We start from the raw sequence: 16431 nt of genomic DNA on the forward strand, positions 1-16431 counted from the left end.
GGCTCAGATGTGTCAGGAGTGGAGATTGGTTGTGCAGAGGGTGCGGGGTGTAAGTGGCTGGGGACTCTTGGTAGAATCCAGGTTGGACAAGGAAATCCTGTTATTCTCTAAGCCCTTCATTCCCTCAAGCTTCGGTCAATCTGTATAGCCAGGTGGATCAGTGCGTCCAGAGTCTGCGGGATGCCAACTCTAGCTAGCTCATTTTTCAATGGATCAGACAGTCCCATGTGGAACTGATGGCAGAGAGCAGCATCGTTCCAGTCTGTATCTGCGCTCCACCACCTAAATTCAGTCACGTAATCCTCCGCTGCCCTGCATACCCTTCAGCAGGGATGCAGGGCAGCAGAGGATTAAGTAACTGAATTTAGGCGGTGGAGCGCAGATACAGACTCTCTGCAGTCGCTGAAAGCTGGGGGTCTTCGTATAGCTGTACCATTGCATCGAAAAAGGTGGTAAGATTGGTTAGCACCTCAGCCTTCTGTTCCAAGAGACGGTGGGCCCAGGTTTGGGTGTCACCGGTAAGCAAGGAGACCACAAAGCCCACCTTGGTGACTTCCAGGGAAAAGGTACGTGGCTGAAGTTTGCAAGAATTGCAGAAGGCCCTGAACTTGCTTCGGTCTCCTGAGAATTTTTCAGGCGTAGGAACTCTGGGTTCTGGAGGGAGCATCACGACTGTTGGAGAAGATGCTGCCCCAGCTGAAGAGGTAGAAGCAGGGGGGCTCCCTGGGTTCTGATGGGGTTAGACAGGACTAGAACCCATTCTTCCAGCTGGGTGTACCCTTCCTGAAGGCTCTTAACCACCTGGGTTAGTCCTGCCAGGTGTAGACACCTCCCGGGCCCCGCCGCCCCCCCTTTCCCGTCTTTTCCCCTCCCTCCCCCTCTATTATTGTGGCCTTTTTCTAATTATGCCCCCCTTTTTTAAACAGCTATCATTACTTGATGCTGAAAACGCCAAATACTTGGATTTAATGCATATTTCCAGCCGTCTTGTAGGAGTTATAGGATGTTTAATCTTTGGAGACTTGGTACCATCCACCACAGTGTGGGAGCCTATGTTTATCCATGAGATGTCCTGGGAGGATGTGAGTAATAGAACAACTGCACATTGCAGGAACTATAATACATTGATAAAAATTGATAAAAAATTTATAAATTGTAATATGATGATTTTTTGGTTTTCTAGAATGTGATGCATTTCCCTGAAGAAGACTTTTCATAAAAATATACAGGTTGAAACGCGTTGGAAATCCACCACTCGACGCCACGGTTTTCATCTGTGGTGATTGTATTGGGTGGTGTGTATCACTTTTCTCCGAAACTGTTTTTATAGCGATGTATCATTAGCAATACAGATTTTCTGTATATAAATTTTCTCTACTTATTTGATTATATTTTTCGTGTAAACAGTCATAATTTTTCTTGATCTATTATAATAAAATTGGTTTTAAGCAAGCCTAAAAAAATTTTCATTGCCTTAAAAATCCCGTTAGAGGTTATATATAATGTTTCTACAATTTTGTATGGGATGATGGCAATGACACGTCCATACCACCGAGGTCATATGTATAAAGGTATAGACAAAGTTCCTCCATTGGAGAGGGTCCCTGCTCAGGCTCAGACATGGCTGTCTGCTACTGTCACGTACCTAGTGGCTTGAGCCAGAATTGCAGAGGGAGGCCTCCCTTACGGCTCCTACTCATGGCCCCTGGTAAGGTAACAGGAGGCACAGGAGTGAGGAGTGGTGCGAGTGCCTGGCAGGATCAACAGCGGAGAAAGTCAGTCCAGAAGTCCAGGAATCCCATGCAGGAGACAGGAACAGGAGGCAGGCTGGAACTGAAGTACTGGACTGGAACCAGGAACAGCTGACAGGTTGGCAGGCTGGAACTGGAGTGCTGGACTGGAACCGGGAACAGCTGACAGGTTAGCAGGCTGAAACTGGAGCACTGGACTGGAACCAGGAGCTGACAGGTTAGCAGGCTGGAACCGGAATACTGGACTGGAATCAGGAACAACTGACAGGTTAACAGGCTGGAACTGGAACACTGGACTGGAACCAGGAACAGCTGACAGGCTAGCAGGCTGGAACTGGAACACACTGAGAGTAGTCAGGCAGGCCGGGTCAGATATCAAGCGGGCAGTAGAAGAACCAGAGGAACAGGCAGGAGAGTAGTCAAGAGCAGGCCGAGGGTCAGATGCAGGTAGATAGCTGGGATAGTCACGGATAGCCGGGTATTCACAGGTTAAGTCTCAGATCACAGAACGCTGTAGAGCAGACAGTGAAGTTTGTATGTGACAGGCAGGCTTAAATAACCCGCCTGGCGCCAACAGGAGCGCATGCGCAATGGTGCCCGTGAACATGCTCCAATGAGCCCGGAATGCCTGTTACTGGCAGGATCTTCCTGACAATTAGTTTTAGGATGTAAACCAAGACTCTACTGGCTGGCCAAACTGTATCATCCAATTCCCTAAACAGTATATCAAGCTTAGATTTACACATCTACGTATTACCTTATTCAGATTGTAAGGGTACAAATAAGGATTTATTATTATGATTGCTTCCATTCCTTACCTTTAATGTCCCTTAGAGTCAAACTCCAGGTAAACATCTAAATAAACAGTTGATATACTGTATGTGAACTATCTAACCAAAAGATTTGCAATTCTGTTCTGCCAGTCTATCCAGAAATCTCTGCAAGAAAGCATAACTACGTTGCTGACCTTTATTCTCTCTATTGCAGTGAACCTATACAGCGTTGTTTTTGACCCAAAATTGTTAACTCAGTTAGATAGTGAGAAGAAGTACACTGATTCACCCTATTCTCTTCCCTTCTCTAAGCATGTTCTAGAAGGAAGACTCCAATGCAGGAAAGCCCTGATTAGCCCTTATTGCTGCCCTTCCCGCTTAAAGTTTTTAGTCATACAGTGAAGGGGATTGTAGAAGGCTAACTTCAAGGGAGAGTTAGGTACCTGCAGTAATTGTACTGTAGGTAAACATACAGAGTGGACGGAAAGTATTCAGACCCCCTTAAATTTTTCACTCTTTGTTATATTGCAGCCATTTGCTAAAATCACTTAAGTTCATTTTTTCCTCATTAATGTACACACAGCACCCTATATTGACAGAAAAACACAGAATTGTTGACATTTTTGCAGATTTATTAAAAAAAAGAAAAACTGAAATATCACATGGTCCTAAGTAGTCAGACCCTTTGCTGTGACACTCATAAATTTAACTCAGGTGCTGTCCATTTCTTCTGATCATCCTTGAGATGGTTCTACGCCTTCATTTGAGTCCAGCTGTGTTTGATTATACTGATTGGACTTGATTAGGAAAGCCACACACCTGTCTATATAAGACCTTACAGCTCACAGTACATGTCAGAGCAAATGAGAATCATGAGGTCAAAGGAACTGCCTGACGAGCTCAGAGACAGAATTGTGGCAAGGCACAGATCTGGCCAAGGTTACAAAAACATTTCTGCTGCACTTAAGGTTCCTAAGAGCACAGTGGCCTCCATAATCCTTAAATGGAAGACTTGTGGGACGACCAGAACCCTTCCTAGAGCTGGCCGTCCGGCCAAACTGAGCTATCGGGGGAGAAGAGCCTTGGTGAGAGAGGTAAAGAAGAACCCAAAGATCACTGTGGCTGAGCTCCAGAGATGCAGTCGGGAGATGGGAGAAAGTTGTAGAAAGTCAACCATCACTGCAGCCCTCCACCAGTCGGGGCTTTATGGAAGAGTGGCCCAACGGAAGCCTCTCCTCAGTGCAAGACACATCAAAGCCTGCATGGAGTTTGCTAAAAAACACCTGAAGGACTTCAAGATGGTGAGAGATAAAATTCTCTGGTCTGATGAGACCAAGATAGAACTTTTTGGCCTGAATTCTAAGCAGTATGTGTGGAGAAAACCAGGCACTGCTCATCACCTGTCCAATACAATCCCAATAGTGAAGCATGGTGGTGGCAGCATCATGCTGTGGGGGTGTTTTTCAGCTGCAGGGACAGGACAACTGGTTTCAATTGAGGGAAAGATGAAAGCGGTCAAGTACAGGGATATCTTGGAGGAAAACCTTCTCCAGAGTGCTCAGGACCTCAGACTGGGCCGAAGGTTTACCTTCCAACAAGACAATGACAATAAGCACACAGCTTAAATAACAAAGGAGTGCTTTCACAACAACTCCGTGACTGTTTTTGAATGGCCCAGCCAGAGCCCTGACTTAAACCCAATTGAGCATCTCTGGAGAGACCTAAAAATGGCTGTCCAACAACGTTTACCATCCAACCTGACAGAACTGGAGAGGATCTGTAAGGAGGAATGGCAGAGGATGCCCAAATCCAGGTGTGAAAAACTTGTTGCATCTTTCCCAAAAAGACTCATGGCTGTATTAGATAAAAAGGGTGCTTCTACTAAATACTGAGCAAAGGGTCTGAATACTTAGGACCATGTGATATTTCAGTTTTTCTTTTTTAATAAATCTGCAAAAATGTCAACAATTCTGTGTTTTTCTGTCAATATGGGGTGCTGTGAGTACATTAATGAGGAAAAAAAAAGAACTTAAATGATTTACACAAATGGCTGCAATATAACAAAGAGTGAAAAATTTAAGGGGATCTGAATACTTTCCATCCCCACTGTACCTTACATGATTTAATGGATATGTAACTTTTTTACTAGTATCTTTCTATAATGTCTGGGTTTTAAATTTAAGGTTCATTATGCCTCCTAGTACACATATGCTCTAGATAAAATGCACAGGATTATAATATTTGATGATGCTAAACCAAAGAGCAACAGTCAAATCAGAAAAAATGAGAACAGAATCAAGTCTAAGGTCACAGCCAATAAAAAAAAAAAAAAAAAAGCAAATGTCTAATACACATTAAAAAACAGTAAGCATTGTTGAAAAAGTCATCAGTCAGGTGAGACAACAAGGAATGGAAAATAGGCTGAACAGAAGTTGGCAACAAAAACGTCAACATGGGCTGCAAAACTTAAGAGACAGAAATGCTCTCCATCATAGCAACCATGAAATCTCTTAAAAAAGGGGCCCACTAATTACAAAGCAGACCTGGATATGCCATTGTCAACAAGCAGAAGGCCAGTTTTGCATGCCGTGTCCCAGGGAGGCACAAACCTTAGGGCCGCTTGCAGCTACCTATGTCGAGAGGAACAAAGTTCTTGATTGGCTTACTACTATTTCCTAGTGACTTTATCATGGAACTGAAACAAGGGAAACCGTATTAGACATTTACTCTAAGAACAGAATAATGCCCCGTACACACGGTCGGACTTTGTTCAGGCATTCCGACAACAAAATCCTAGGATTTTTTCCCACGGATGTTGGCTCAAACTTGTCTTGCATACACACGGTCACACAAAGTTATCGGAAAATCCAATCGTTCTAAACGCGGTGACGTAAAACACGTACGTCGGGACTATAAACGGGGCAGTGGCCAATAGCTTTCATCTCTTTATTTATTCTGAGCATGCGTGGCACTTTGTCCGTCTGATTTGTGTACACACGATCGGAATTTCCGACAACGGATTTTGTTGTCGGAAAATTTTATATCCTGCTCTCAAACTTTGTGTGTCGGAAAATCCTATGGAAAATGTGTGATAGAGCCTACACACGGTCGAATTTCCGACAACAAGGTCCTATCACACATTTTCCGTCGGAAAATCCGACCGTGTGTACGGGGCATAAGATGATGACATGGCAATGTGATTTATGCTAGACTGTTATTGACTTAACAAAAATAAACTAAAAAAATAAAATAACATCAGCATAACTTAAGTATACCTTCTTGTTATCATCTAAGACTGTGTTCATATTTTCCACCCACACAGCATCTACTGGTCCATCAAATATACACCACTTGCGGCTTTTTGTGGTACAAGTAGCATGATTCCGAAAAACATTTGATAAAACCCCTGGAATAACAAAAAAATATACAATTATGCCGAGCTTATGTTTCAAATTAATATGAAATAAACATTCATAATAATGCACATAATGTTGTATTTTATTTATACTAAACAATGCAAGAGCAAGTTTTGCAAGAGCTACTTGTTTTAGAACCTGGGTTTTATTCTGCAGAAAATATAGCGCTTAGGTCTACACCAAAAGGTTCACCAGTGGGGCACACACAGGATTAACTTATCTTTAAGTTTTACATGTAGCTGTTAAATGCACATATGCAAATTCTCAATTCAATTCATTAAAAAAATAAACTCAAAGAGAAGCTTTGCTTTTTTTATATATGCTTTGCTACAAATGATACAGTAATGGCATGTATGGTTAGCAAGTTATTACATACTATATATCTTTCAGTATGTTAGAAAGCAATAGTAATAAACATAACAATGAAGATTTACAATGTTATAGAGAATATCTAGAAGTGGTAATTGTACCAAAGTGATACCCATAAAAATGTACCTTTTGTCTGGAAAACCTTCTGCTAAATAACAGCACACTTTCTGGTATGTGAGTGTGTCTAGACACTACTGTGATACGTGAATACAGCCTCATAGCTATATATCTGCAGTGTGAGTTCTAAGGAACTGTTGCCTCTAACTGCTAGTAAGATTGGGTGATGCCATTGTGCTGTTCTTACACTGCAGACTGAAATCCTTGCTGAAGTATCTGACACGAGGAGGCAAAGCCATGCCTCCAATAAGATGACTGACTCCAAACAGAGACAGTGCCGAAAAAAAAACAGATTAGTCATTTATAGGGAAAAGATCAGCAGTATGGAAACCACAGGCAATATTAGTGACCAGTCTCTTCCCTCTCCCATTCTATTTTTGAGCACACCTTTCAGAGTTCAGTTCTCTTTTAAAGTATGTGCCCAGACAAAATGTTCTTTCTTAGCTTAGGATAAAGTGGGGAAGAATTATAACCCCTCTCAAGATCTTTCTGCTCTCTGTGACTCCATTAGAGGGATTTACCCTAATTTTCCATCCTGCTGAAATTTTTGCAAAACATGACAGCAGTGGCATACCTAGCACATCTGGCAACCAGGGCAAATCATTTTTTTACACCCTCCCCCCAAAAAATAAATACAGCGCTGCATGGAGCATGCCACACCAAATTGTGAGTGTGGTCAATTTGTGGTATCAGTGGGAGGGGCTTAAAAGAGCATCCCTCTATACTCAGCACACATATGCTACAGTCGTTTTACCCACAAGCAAGAGTACAACAGAAACCTCAGCACACTCATTGTAAAATAAAAAAATTCCATTATATATGCTTTTCTACACACAACCTACCTTACAGAAGTACTTCAGAAGTAATGTACTTAGAGTGTAGTGGTTAGGAGCATACCGTAAAATGTAAAACATAGTGAGGGAAATTTTCAGTAAAGAAGTAGACATAATCTGGAACAGCTGTGCATAACAATCTATCAGCTTCTATCTTCAGCTCATTCAGTTAAGCTTTGAAAGCTAGGAGTTGATTGGCTGCCATGCACAGCTGCTCCATATTTAATAAATTAGTAAAATGGATTAGATGAGTGTCTATAGTGCAGGGGTCAGGAGTGCTTAAAACACAGACCACTTTTCAGAGTGGAACCAAAATTACCCCCTCTTCCCATTACAAATCAACCCCCAAGCCCATATTCTCCACAGTACAGATCTCTGCTAGCTAAATTCCCTTTCCCAGTCTACACTCTCAGTAAAGATCCCTCCAGCATAAACCCCCTCAGTACAGATGGACACTTCCAGAACAGACCCTCCTTCCAGAGCACATACTGACCCCCCCCCAGCACAGACCCCCTAGCACAGAATTCTCAGAATAAACCCATCAGCCCATACTCACCATCCAGAACAAACCCTTCAGTAAAGACCAACCCCCTGGCACAGACCCCTCAGTAAAGACAGACTCCCAGCACAGGCCCCTTCAGTACAGATGTCTGTACAGAGGGAACCTCCCAGGACAGATTGACTACTCCAGGTACAGGCCCTTCAACACAGTTGGCCCACCCCCCCTTCACATACACACACACTTACTAGACTTTCAGCCTGAGCTCAGAAAGAGATAAAGTTCTCTTGCCTCTATCATATGGGCAGAGAAGAGAGGAGATCTCCTCTCACTCTGATCTCCCCTGTCACTAAAGCAGCATCTGCGGCCTCCTGGCCATTTTTTTAATGTGTTGTATAGGACTGTAGTAGAAGAGGTAGCAGTGCAGTGCTGTGCAACACAAAAAATTAAATGTCAGGTGGTTGCAGCACTCCCAGGGAGTGGGGGCCCGGTGCAGACCTCACCCTCTTCACCACTCTTTAGTATAACACTGTATAATAAACATGTGAGATTAACTCTCCAACAGCAACACATAGATACATTTTTTTTTTTTTTTTGTAGAATGGGGTAAGGCTAGAATCCCGGTCAGATTTTAAATTATTTTTTTAAACATTACTTGCCCTAATAAACATTATTTTCAACAATGAGAGCTAAAATCAACAGCTACATAGCTAAAAATAGGGATCAATGTGGCAAATAGCACACAGAATATAGCTTGTAAATTGAGCCCATGGTGTTAAATGTCTACGTGACAGCACAAGGTCTGAAGAGTAGAACAAGCTGAAGCAGCCAGAGCTTCAGACTGCATAGATGTTCCTAGTTTTGATTTGTTTTATTAAAACTGCTGTACTACCCAACTAAAGTTGAATTTTTGTACAGCTTACCATGGCCATGTGCTAAATCAGATACATTTGCAGCGATTAATATATTAGGTTTGGCATCTCTTAAGGTAATATCCTACAAAATTCATTTATAACCTAGCCATAAAGGAAAAATTGAGGCCATATCTCAGGTAGCCCCTTGCAGCATCTACAAAATACATTTCCTCCATACTTTATATAATTGCAGATATGGAGCGTGATATTAGCATCAGCTGCAAACCTACCACTGCTGGTGCTTTAATCCTTTATTGAAACAATAAGTACCATTCACCTGCTTTATCTCTCTGTCCCAAGTACACATTCCCCTTGAAATTTTCATTAATACCCTTTTAACCTCTACTTGTCCTTCACATATTAGTTCAAATCCAACTTTCATTTTCCTACTTCATCCATTTATAGCTTTTTAAAATAATACAGAATTACATTTCAGAATAAGCCCTGTATTTCTCAGAAAGACACTTAAATTTCATTATTTTTGACAGTAGAATTACAAAATCTCTGGAACATAAATGCGTTCCTTTATTGCATCACTATGGCCTGAAGCCTTGGAGTTTATCAGAGGAGCAAGATATGCATTGCCTCTCTATGATAAGGGTTATCAGTTCCCTGCAAATATAAACAGATATGTCGCAGGCTGGCATCTGCCAGGCATTCGTGAATAGTGGAACAATTTACATTTAATTCCCTTTGTCTGTATTCTCCTAAGCATGCATATCAAACAATAGATTGAGCAATTACTATTTGATATTTTGTATCACTCACAGTTAAAAACAATGCATGTAACAGCTGCTTTTGTTTTAAAGACGTATGAACTTGCATCGATGCACAAATAAATAGAGAAGAGAAGGCATCAATCTTTTTCTATGTGTTTACATTCCATGAAATGGAGATATGGTTTGACAGGTAAGGGAAGATAATGTAGACCTGTCATTCTGAAGTAAAACCACAAAGGTATCTCACATACATTACAGGTATTTATCTAAATGACTGATGAAATGGAAAAATGCATAATTGATTCTGTTTGATTTTCCAATGTGACAAACGTATAGGATATTAGGTAACTCTGTTATTATTCATGGAGCCTCTAGCTTCAGACTACAGACAAGTAAAAGAATAGAGAGGTAGAGTGGATAGATAGAGTAGATAAAAAAAAGAAATAAATAGACAGACAGACAGACAGAAAGACCTGTCTTAGCACACAATCTGGTATACCCTAAGCTGGAGGACTGCAAGCATTAAAAGATATCTCCAATAAGGCTCCAAATTGTAAGCCCTCGAGGACCAGACAGGTGTGTCAAGAGGGGTGATGTAAAAAGAAGAGGCACCTCTCTCAAAACATCAACCAAGTACTGAAGGGTACAGGGTTCTTCTGAATCCCTGGTGTCTCAGGAGGTAAAACCTAAAATGGAGGGTCGGATGCTAGTAACCAGAACCTATGGGAGCTAGGTCATTTGCTAATCTTCCTGGCAAAAAGGGTCTGTTGTATTCAGGGCAGCCATCAGTAATTGTGGGGCCCCTTACACAGAATTAGGCCTGCTGCCTTCACAACCCCACCCCCCGACCACAAACATTCTCCAAGGTCTGCCCACTGGTTTGTCCCATCAAATCCACCCACTGGCCATCCCACCAAGTCCTTCAGTGCACCAACTTTTATTTTAATACTCTTACAACTTAATATATCCTCCATCCCATGTCCTTTTCCAGCTCCATCCTATGTCCTCTTCCTCCTCCATCCCATACCCTCCTCCTTCTCCATCCCATGTACTCCAGTTCCTCTTCCAGTCCCATCTTCCTCATCCCACACCCCCCTCTTCTAGTCTCATCTCCTTCATCCAATGTCCCCCTCCTCTTCCATCCCATGTCCTCTTCCTTCTCCAGTCACATTTCCTCCATCCCATGTCCTCCTGCTCCTCCAGTCCCATTTTCTCCATCCCTCATCCTCCCCCTTCTGCAGTCCAATCTACTCCATCCCATATCCTCCTCCTCCAGTCCTATATGCCCATCCCATGTCCTTCTCCTCCTCCAATCCAATTTTCCTCTTCCCATGTCCTCCTCCTCCTCCAGTCCCATTTCCTCCATCCCATGTCCTCCTCCTCCAGTCCCATCTCCTCCATCCCATGTCCTCCTCCAGTCCCATCCCCCCAAACCCATGTCCTTCTCTTCCAGTTTCACCTCCCCATCCCATGTTTCAGTTTTATCTCCCCATCACAGGTCTTCCTCCCCCATCTCCATCCCATGTAGTCCTCCTCCAGTCTCATTTCCCCTCTATGTCGGTCCTCTCTTGCAGTGTCCTCCCTCTGTACCTGTTCCACCTGCCTGTCACAATAATAGAGCGGTTCATTGCAACGACGGTCTTTAGAAGATATGCATGGAAGGTGGCCAGAGTAGTGAGCCCTGCCTGGGCCTTTAGGGACACACAGGCCCCATACAGGTATATGGGCTGTCCCCCCTATTGGTACTGGGAGATATATTGTGATTAATATTCTAATCAATAAAATGTTAAGCATACATGCATATGTACATTCAGTACAACTATTTATAGTAATGCTATATAGTTTATAGTTTATGCAAAAAAGAAAAGAGCAATAACTGTAAAGCGCTGTGCAAACTGTTGTCGCTATATAAATCCTGTATAATAATAATAACAAAAAGAAAAAACATAATATATGAGTACTTACTTGTATATAAAATAAATCTGGGAGCCATAGACTCTTCGTCCTACTACCTCCTGGGACAAGGGGGCTGATAATGGCCCAAACAGAGGGGAAAGAGAAGACCATGTGTCAAACACCCAATAGCTATAAAAAATGTACTACCACACAACCCAGCCCCGAAATGTGAGGCAAGTCCAAACAACAATCCCCATACACAATAGCCATAAAAAAAGGGGGGAAGGAAAAAGAAGGGAGGAGGGGAGGGAATGGAAAAAGGAAAAGGGAGGGGGAAATGACACAGATGTTTCACTTTAGCCCCTGGGTAAGCCATAGAGACGCCTCACTTACCTGGGATCAGTGGAGGACATAGCCAGGACCAGTACAGGACAAAAATGCTGATTCCATTGCTTAGAAGGGTAGTTGTCTATTAAATATACTATGGATAGCCACTGGCATGTTGGGGGTCTTAAGGGGTGTGTTATACTTAAAGCCCCCCTCAAAAAAAAGTGCTTTCACCTTTATACATGTAGAGGGGTACACAACTGGCTCTAATATTATAGCATATGGCACTGTTTCCTTTTTTCTCTCATGGAAAAATGTTTTATGGCATATTTCTGTCTATTCAGAACGGCATAGTCCCATTCAAATTAAGAATAAGGGGCTTGAGCTTCCCTGTCGCCTTTAAAGTAAGTCTTTTGTTCATGGCAATACAAATAGGAAGTATCAATATCTCAGCTATAATGAATTTACACCTTGCGGCTATGTTCCATTGATCTCACCTTATGTTCGTTTATTCTGTACCGATCCATTTTTTATGTGATTTTTAAGTGAATGCCCCCACGTGCATTTGCATGCACCTATACATATATATTTGTTTACTTAAAATGTTTATTTTATTTTGTTTAGTCTTTTATTAGAATTATAATATATTTTTTTCTTTCTATCATCTTTCATTTACTATTTTCATTCATTGGGTACAGGCTTGGCCTGAATGCTACTCCTCATTAGCTGTTGGGTGTTTGACTCAGATCGTGGACTTAGCTACTAAAATAGCTAAATTGGAGATGCTCCACAAGCTCTCTTTAGGGAAACAATCCACGGCGGACCTCCTGGAAGCATGACAGAGCCTTTAGGACCTGCCAGATTTTAAAGCCAAACGTGCCCTGTTCCTTAAAAAAAAGATTTACTATGAGCACGGAGATAAAGGGGGAAAATATCTGGCCAGAGCCTTAAAAGAAGCCTCATTAGCCTCTAATATCTTAGCGATTAAGTCAGAAGATGGAACTCTGCATAACTGCACGGACAAAATAGCCGACAGTTTTCAAAAATATTACTTTAAGCTCTACAATATCCCTAACATGCACAGACCATCAACCTTGCAGGGTGATAGACACCAAATAATTGATGACTATTTGAAGCAAAGTGGCTTACTTGTCCTTTCCAATGAGGATGAGGAGTCCCTAAAGGCTCTGATATCCTCAGAGTAATTACTTTCCGCCATAAAAAGCCTCAAACCTGGAAAGAGCCCAGGACCTGATGGTCTTACAGCACATTATTATAAGATGTTTACCAACATTCTTGCTGCCCCACTCTTACGTACGCTGAACTTTTTAATGGTCCCCCGACAAGTACCGAACACGTTCTTAATGGCTCATGTGACAGTACTCCCCAAACCAGGCAAGCACCCAACAGAGTGCGCAAGTTACAGGCCCATATCCTTGCTCAATCTCGACCTGAAACTACTGGCCAAAATTATTGCTAACCGTTTACACACCTTTCTTCCGCAAATAATAGGTCCCGAACAAGTAGGGCTCATGCCGGGTAGAGAGGCAAGGGACAATGCCACAAAGGCCCTTAATCTGATACACAGCTGCCGCGGAACTGGACTTGAAGGGCTTCTCTTGTCTACTGATGCAGAGAAAGCTTTTGACAGGGTGTCATGGGATTTTTTACTAGCGACTTGCTCCTACATAGACCTGAAAGCACATATGCTTACTTGGATTTCCTCATTGTACCAAGACCCAGTGGCCAAGCTGAAGATCAATGGCACCCTGTTGGAAACAGTTTTAATTAAAAATGGCACTAGACAAGGATGCCCCCTGTTGCTTATATTATTTATATTAACATTAGAACCATTTATTCGCACAATTAACAAAAATGAATCAGTTCAGGGGTTTGTGATTAACAAAAAAACCTACAAAATAGCTGCATACACGGATGACCTTTTGTTTTTTTTGACACAACCACATGTCTCTATCCCCAATCTACTACAAGCTATTAATGTTTATGGCTACCTATGCAATCTAAAAATTTATTTTGCCAAATCCGAGGCCATGAATCTCACCCTATCCCCAAAAACACTCGGAATTGCACTACAGAACAACTCCTTTAAATGGGTACCACATGCACTTAAATAGTTAGGGATTTGGCTAACACCCATGCTTAACAACGTCTTTGCATACAACTTCAAACCAATGCTTCGCCAAGTAGAACAGGACCTCACTAACTGGTCGCTCAAACATTTTTCATGGTTTGGTAGGGCGGCCATTGTTAAGATGACAATACTCCCGCGGCTTTTATATCTTTTCCATACATTACCAATTGACATTTCCAACAGTTTCTTTTTAGTTACAGATTGTTCTTTGGAGGTTTCTCTGGGCGCACAAGAAACCACGTATAAACCTGAGACTACTCATGAAATCTAAGGCCACTGGAGGCTTAGGCTTCCAAAATTTTAAGCTTTATTATTATGCAACACATTTGGCAAGAATCATGGACTGGCACTGCCATGCGGCAAATAAAGACTGGGTGTCCTTAGAGGAAAGCTCCACAGAACTCCCCCTAAAATTCTCTCCCTGGATCCCTTGGCCTAAATGCCCCCTGAATCTTAAACACCACCCATTAATTGGGACTACCCTAAAAAATTTTCATAAACTCTCCTTGGCACACCATATTTCCATGACACCAGGGCCACTTACTCCACTTCACAACAACCCGGACTTTCCGCCGGGCATGGACTCGAGAGCGTTTACTACAAACGATACCGTTCCCCTACTAGCCTCAAAGTGTACAAGCGCAGGTAAGATTTTATGCATGAACAGCTGCTGGGTGACCTCACACTATTCGTTTTTACAAATTGGAATTACAAACAACTGCGCCACTACCTCCTTATACTGGATAAGGTAGGTAATTTAACCAGAGACCTTACATTCTTTGAATCTGTTTGCCAAGCTGGCAAACAGACTGAAAAGACCACCTCCCTGATGTACTCACATCTCCAACAAGCCAAATGTAAGGCCTCGACCAGGTTCAGAAGTCAATGGGAAGCTGCCCTCCACATGCACGTCACTGATTCCCAATGGGAAAGTGCATGCATCTTAGATTAGATTAAACTTCCCCCTAGGTAGATACAAGCGATCCTTGACCAAGCACCTTCTGATTGCCGCAAAATCCCTGATTCCCAAATATCGGAAACTGTCTATGACCCCTTCCCTCAGAGAATGGGCCCATACAGTGAACCATATCCAAAAATGGGAGAAACACTAGCTATAGTAAATGAAACCTCTGACAAGTTCCACAAAACATGGTCAGCCTGGTACCAGTTTAAATACTCTGTAGCATATGATAGCCTGACAACCAGGTGAAAAAACCCCTGAACGCTTGAGTGGACAACACACATATACCAGCCATTTGACTACTGTAAATCCATTCTCTACATCCCGTCAGTAAGGGATCAGAACTTTACCTATGACACCCCCACAGAGGTATCCCTGTCCCCTACCTATGTACCGTCCCTCTTATTACTATTTTTTAGTCTTAGTTTTGGCTTTTTTTTTCTTTTCTTTTCTTTTCTTTTCTTTTCTTTTCTTGTTATTCTGATTTAATACAGCTTCTTGGAAGAGGAACAGGAGTACATGATGCTTCTGTATATACTGAGCTTTGGCACAGTTAATGAAGTTTATAAATACTACACCATCAATGCAATAACTGCTGAATTGGTTGATAATATGCTACATGTATTGACACGGTATGCTTATGTAATAAGTTTATATGTTGCAAACCTATGTTACAAACATTACTTTCTTTGTAACTTTTTATTGAAAAAAAAAACCTTAATAGTGTATAATTGTTTAACTTAAATAAGGCAAAAATGTAATTTAATAGAACATCCCAGCATTTTATAGAACTGTGGATTGTTATATTCCAACACAGGATCAGTTTATTACTAATCAGGATTTATCTGTCACAAAAATATAGCCATTACACCATGTACTTCATGCTCAGAAATAATGTGAAAACAAGAAATACATTACAGCACAAATGATTACTATTTGGCTTAATTGGATTGTAATAACTCAAAGCTCTTCCATAAATTTTTGATTAGTGTTACATTTTTTACCCAACGGGTCACCAAGAAACAGTTTCTATGTGATGATCATGTCAGTATTAAAAATGCATTAAGCCTTTTTCTCCTGTGAAGCAGATAGTATAATTCTCAATAAGCTTCACTTTGTAAAAGAAATATTGATATATACCTGTAATTTGTAGTCTTTGAATTGATATAGCTTTACACAGTTTAAATTAAAAGTAGCCACAATACATCTAGCAAAGGGTAATCAATTGCACATTTCTGATTAATGCAATTATCAAACACCTGCTCCACCCTACTGTTAGTGCCAGAAATTGAACCAGAATTTTGTAGTCATCTGAATGATTCCCTTTGTGGCTCCATCCTACCAGTATGCATGAACTTATCAACATTTTAGAAAGTTTTCAATGTGATACACTTACAGATCTTACACTGTGTGGATTTCTTGCCATTCAAGGCAGATTCCCAGGTTTTCAGCTACAGAAGTCATTGAGCTGCACATAGCATGCCTTGTCAAATACTGGCATGCATGATGTGCTCCTGTAGACGTTTTCATTCCTGATTGCTGTAAACATCCCATCTGGTATACCAGACCAGTAATGAATAAGAGAAAGGCATGAACACTCAGGGGTGAGCATATAATGAGGCCACCTGAAACAGCTGTCTCAGGCTGTAAACTTTTGGGGGCCACAAAATGAAAGAAGAATATTTAACGATACAATGATTGTGT

At 41.7% G+C, this 16431-nt stretch overlaps 1 protein-coding gene across 1 annotated transcript in view; it reads right to left on the minus strand.

Annotated features, from left to right (window-relative positions):
• The window catches only part of LOC141133958 (dynein axonemal heavy chain 3-like), a 3453856-nt gene that overhangs the window by 1986113 nt on the left and 1451312 nt on the right, over window positions 1–16431 (minus strand). The window contains exon 35 of the mRNA XM_073623563.1: window positions 5800–5930. Within this exon, the coding sequence (XP_073479664.1) occupies window positions 5800–5930 (131 nt within the window). The remainder of the gene's footprint in view (window positions 1–5799; window positions 5931–16431) is intronic.

The sequence above is a fragment of the Aquarana catesbeiana genome, linkage group LG03 (genome assembly GCF_042186555.1).
Source record: "Aquarana catesbeiana isolate 2022-GZ linkage group LG03, ASM4218655v1, whole genome shotgun sequence".
In the NCBI taxonomy this organism is placed as follows: Eukaryota; Metazoa; Chordata; class Amphibia; order Anura; family Ranidae; genus Aquarana; species Aquarana catesbeiana.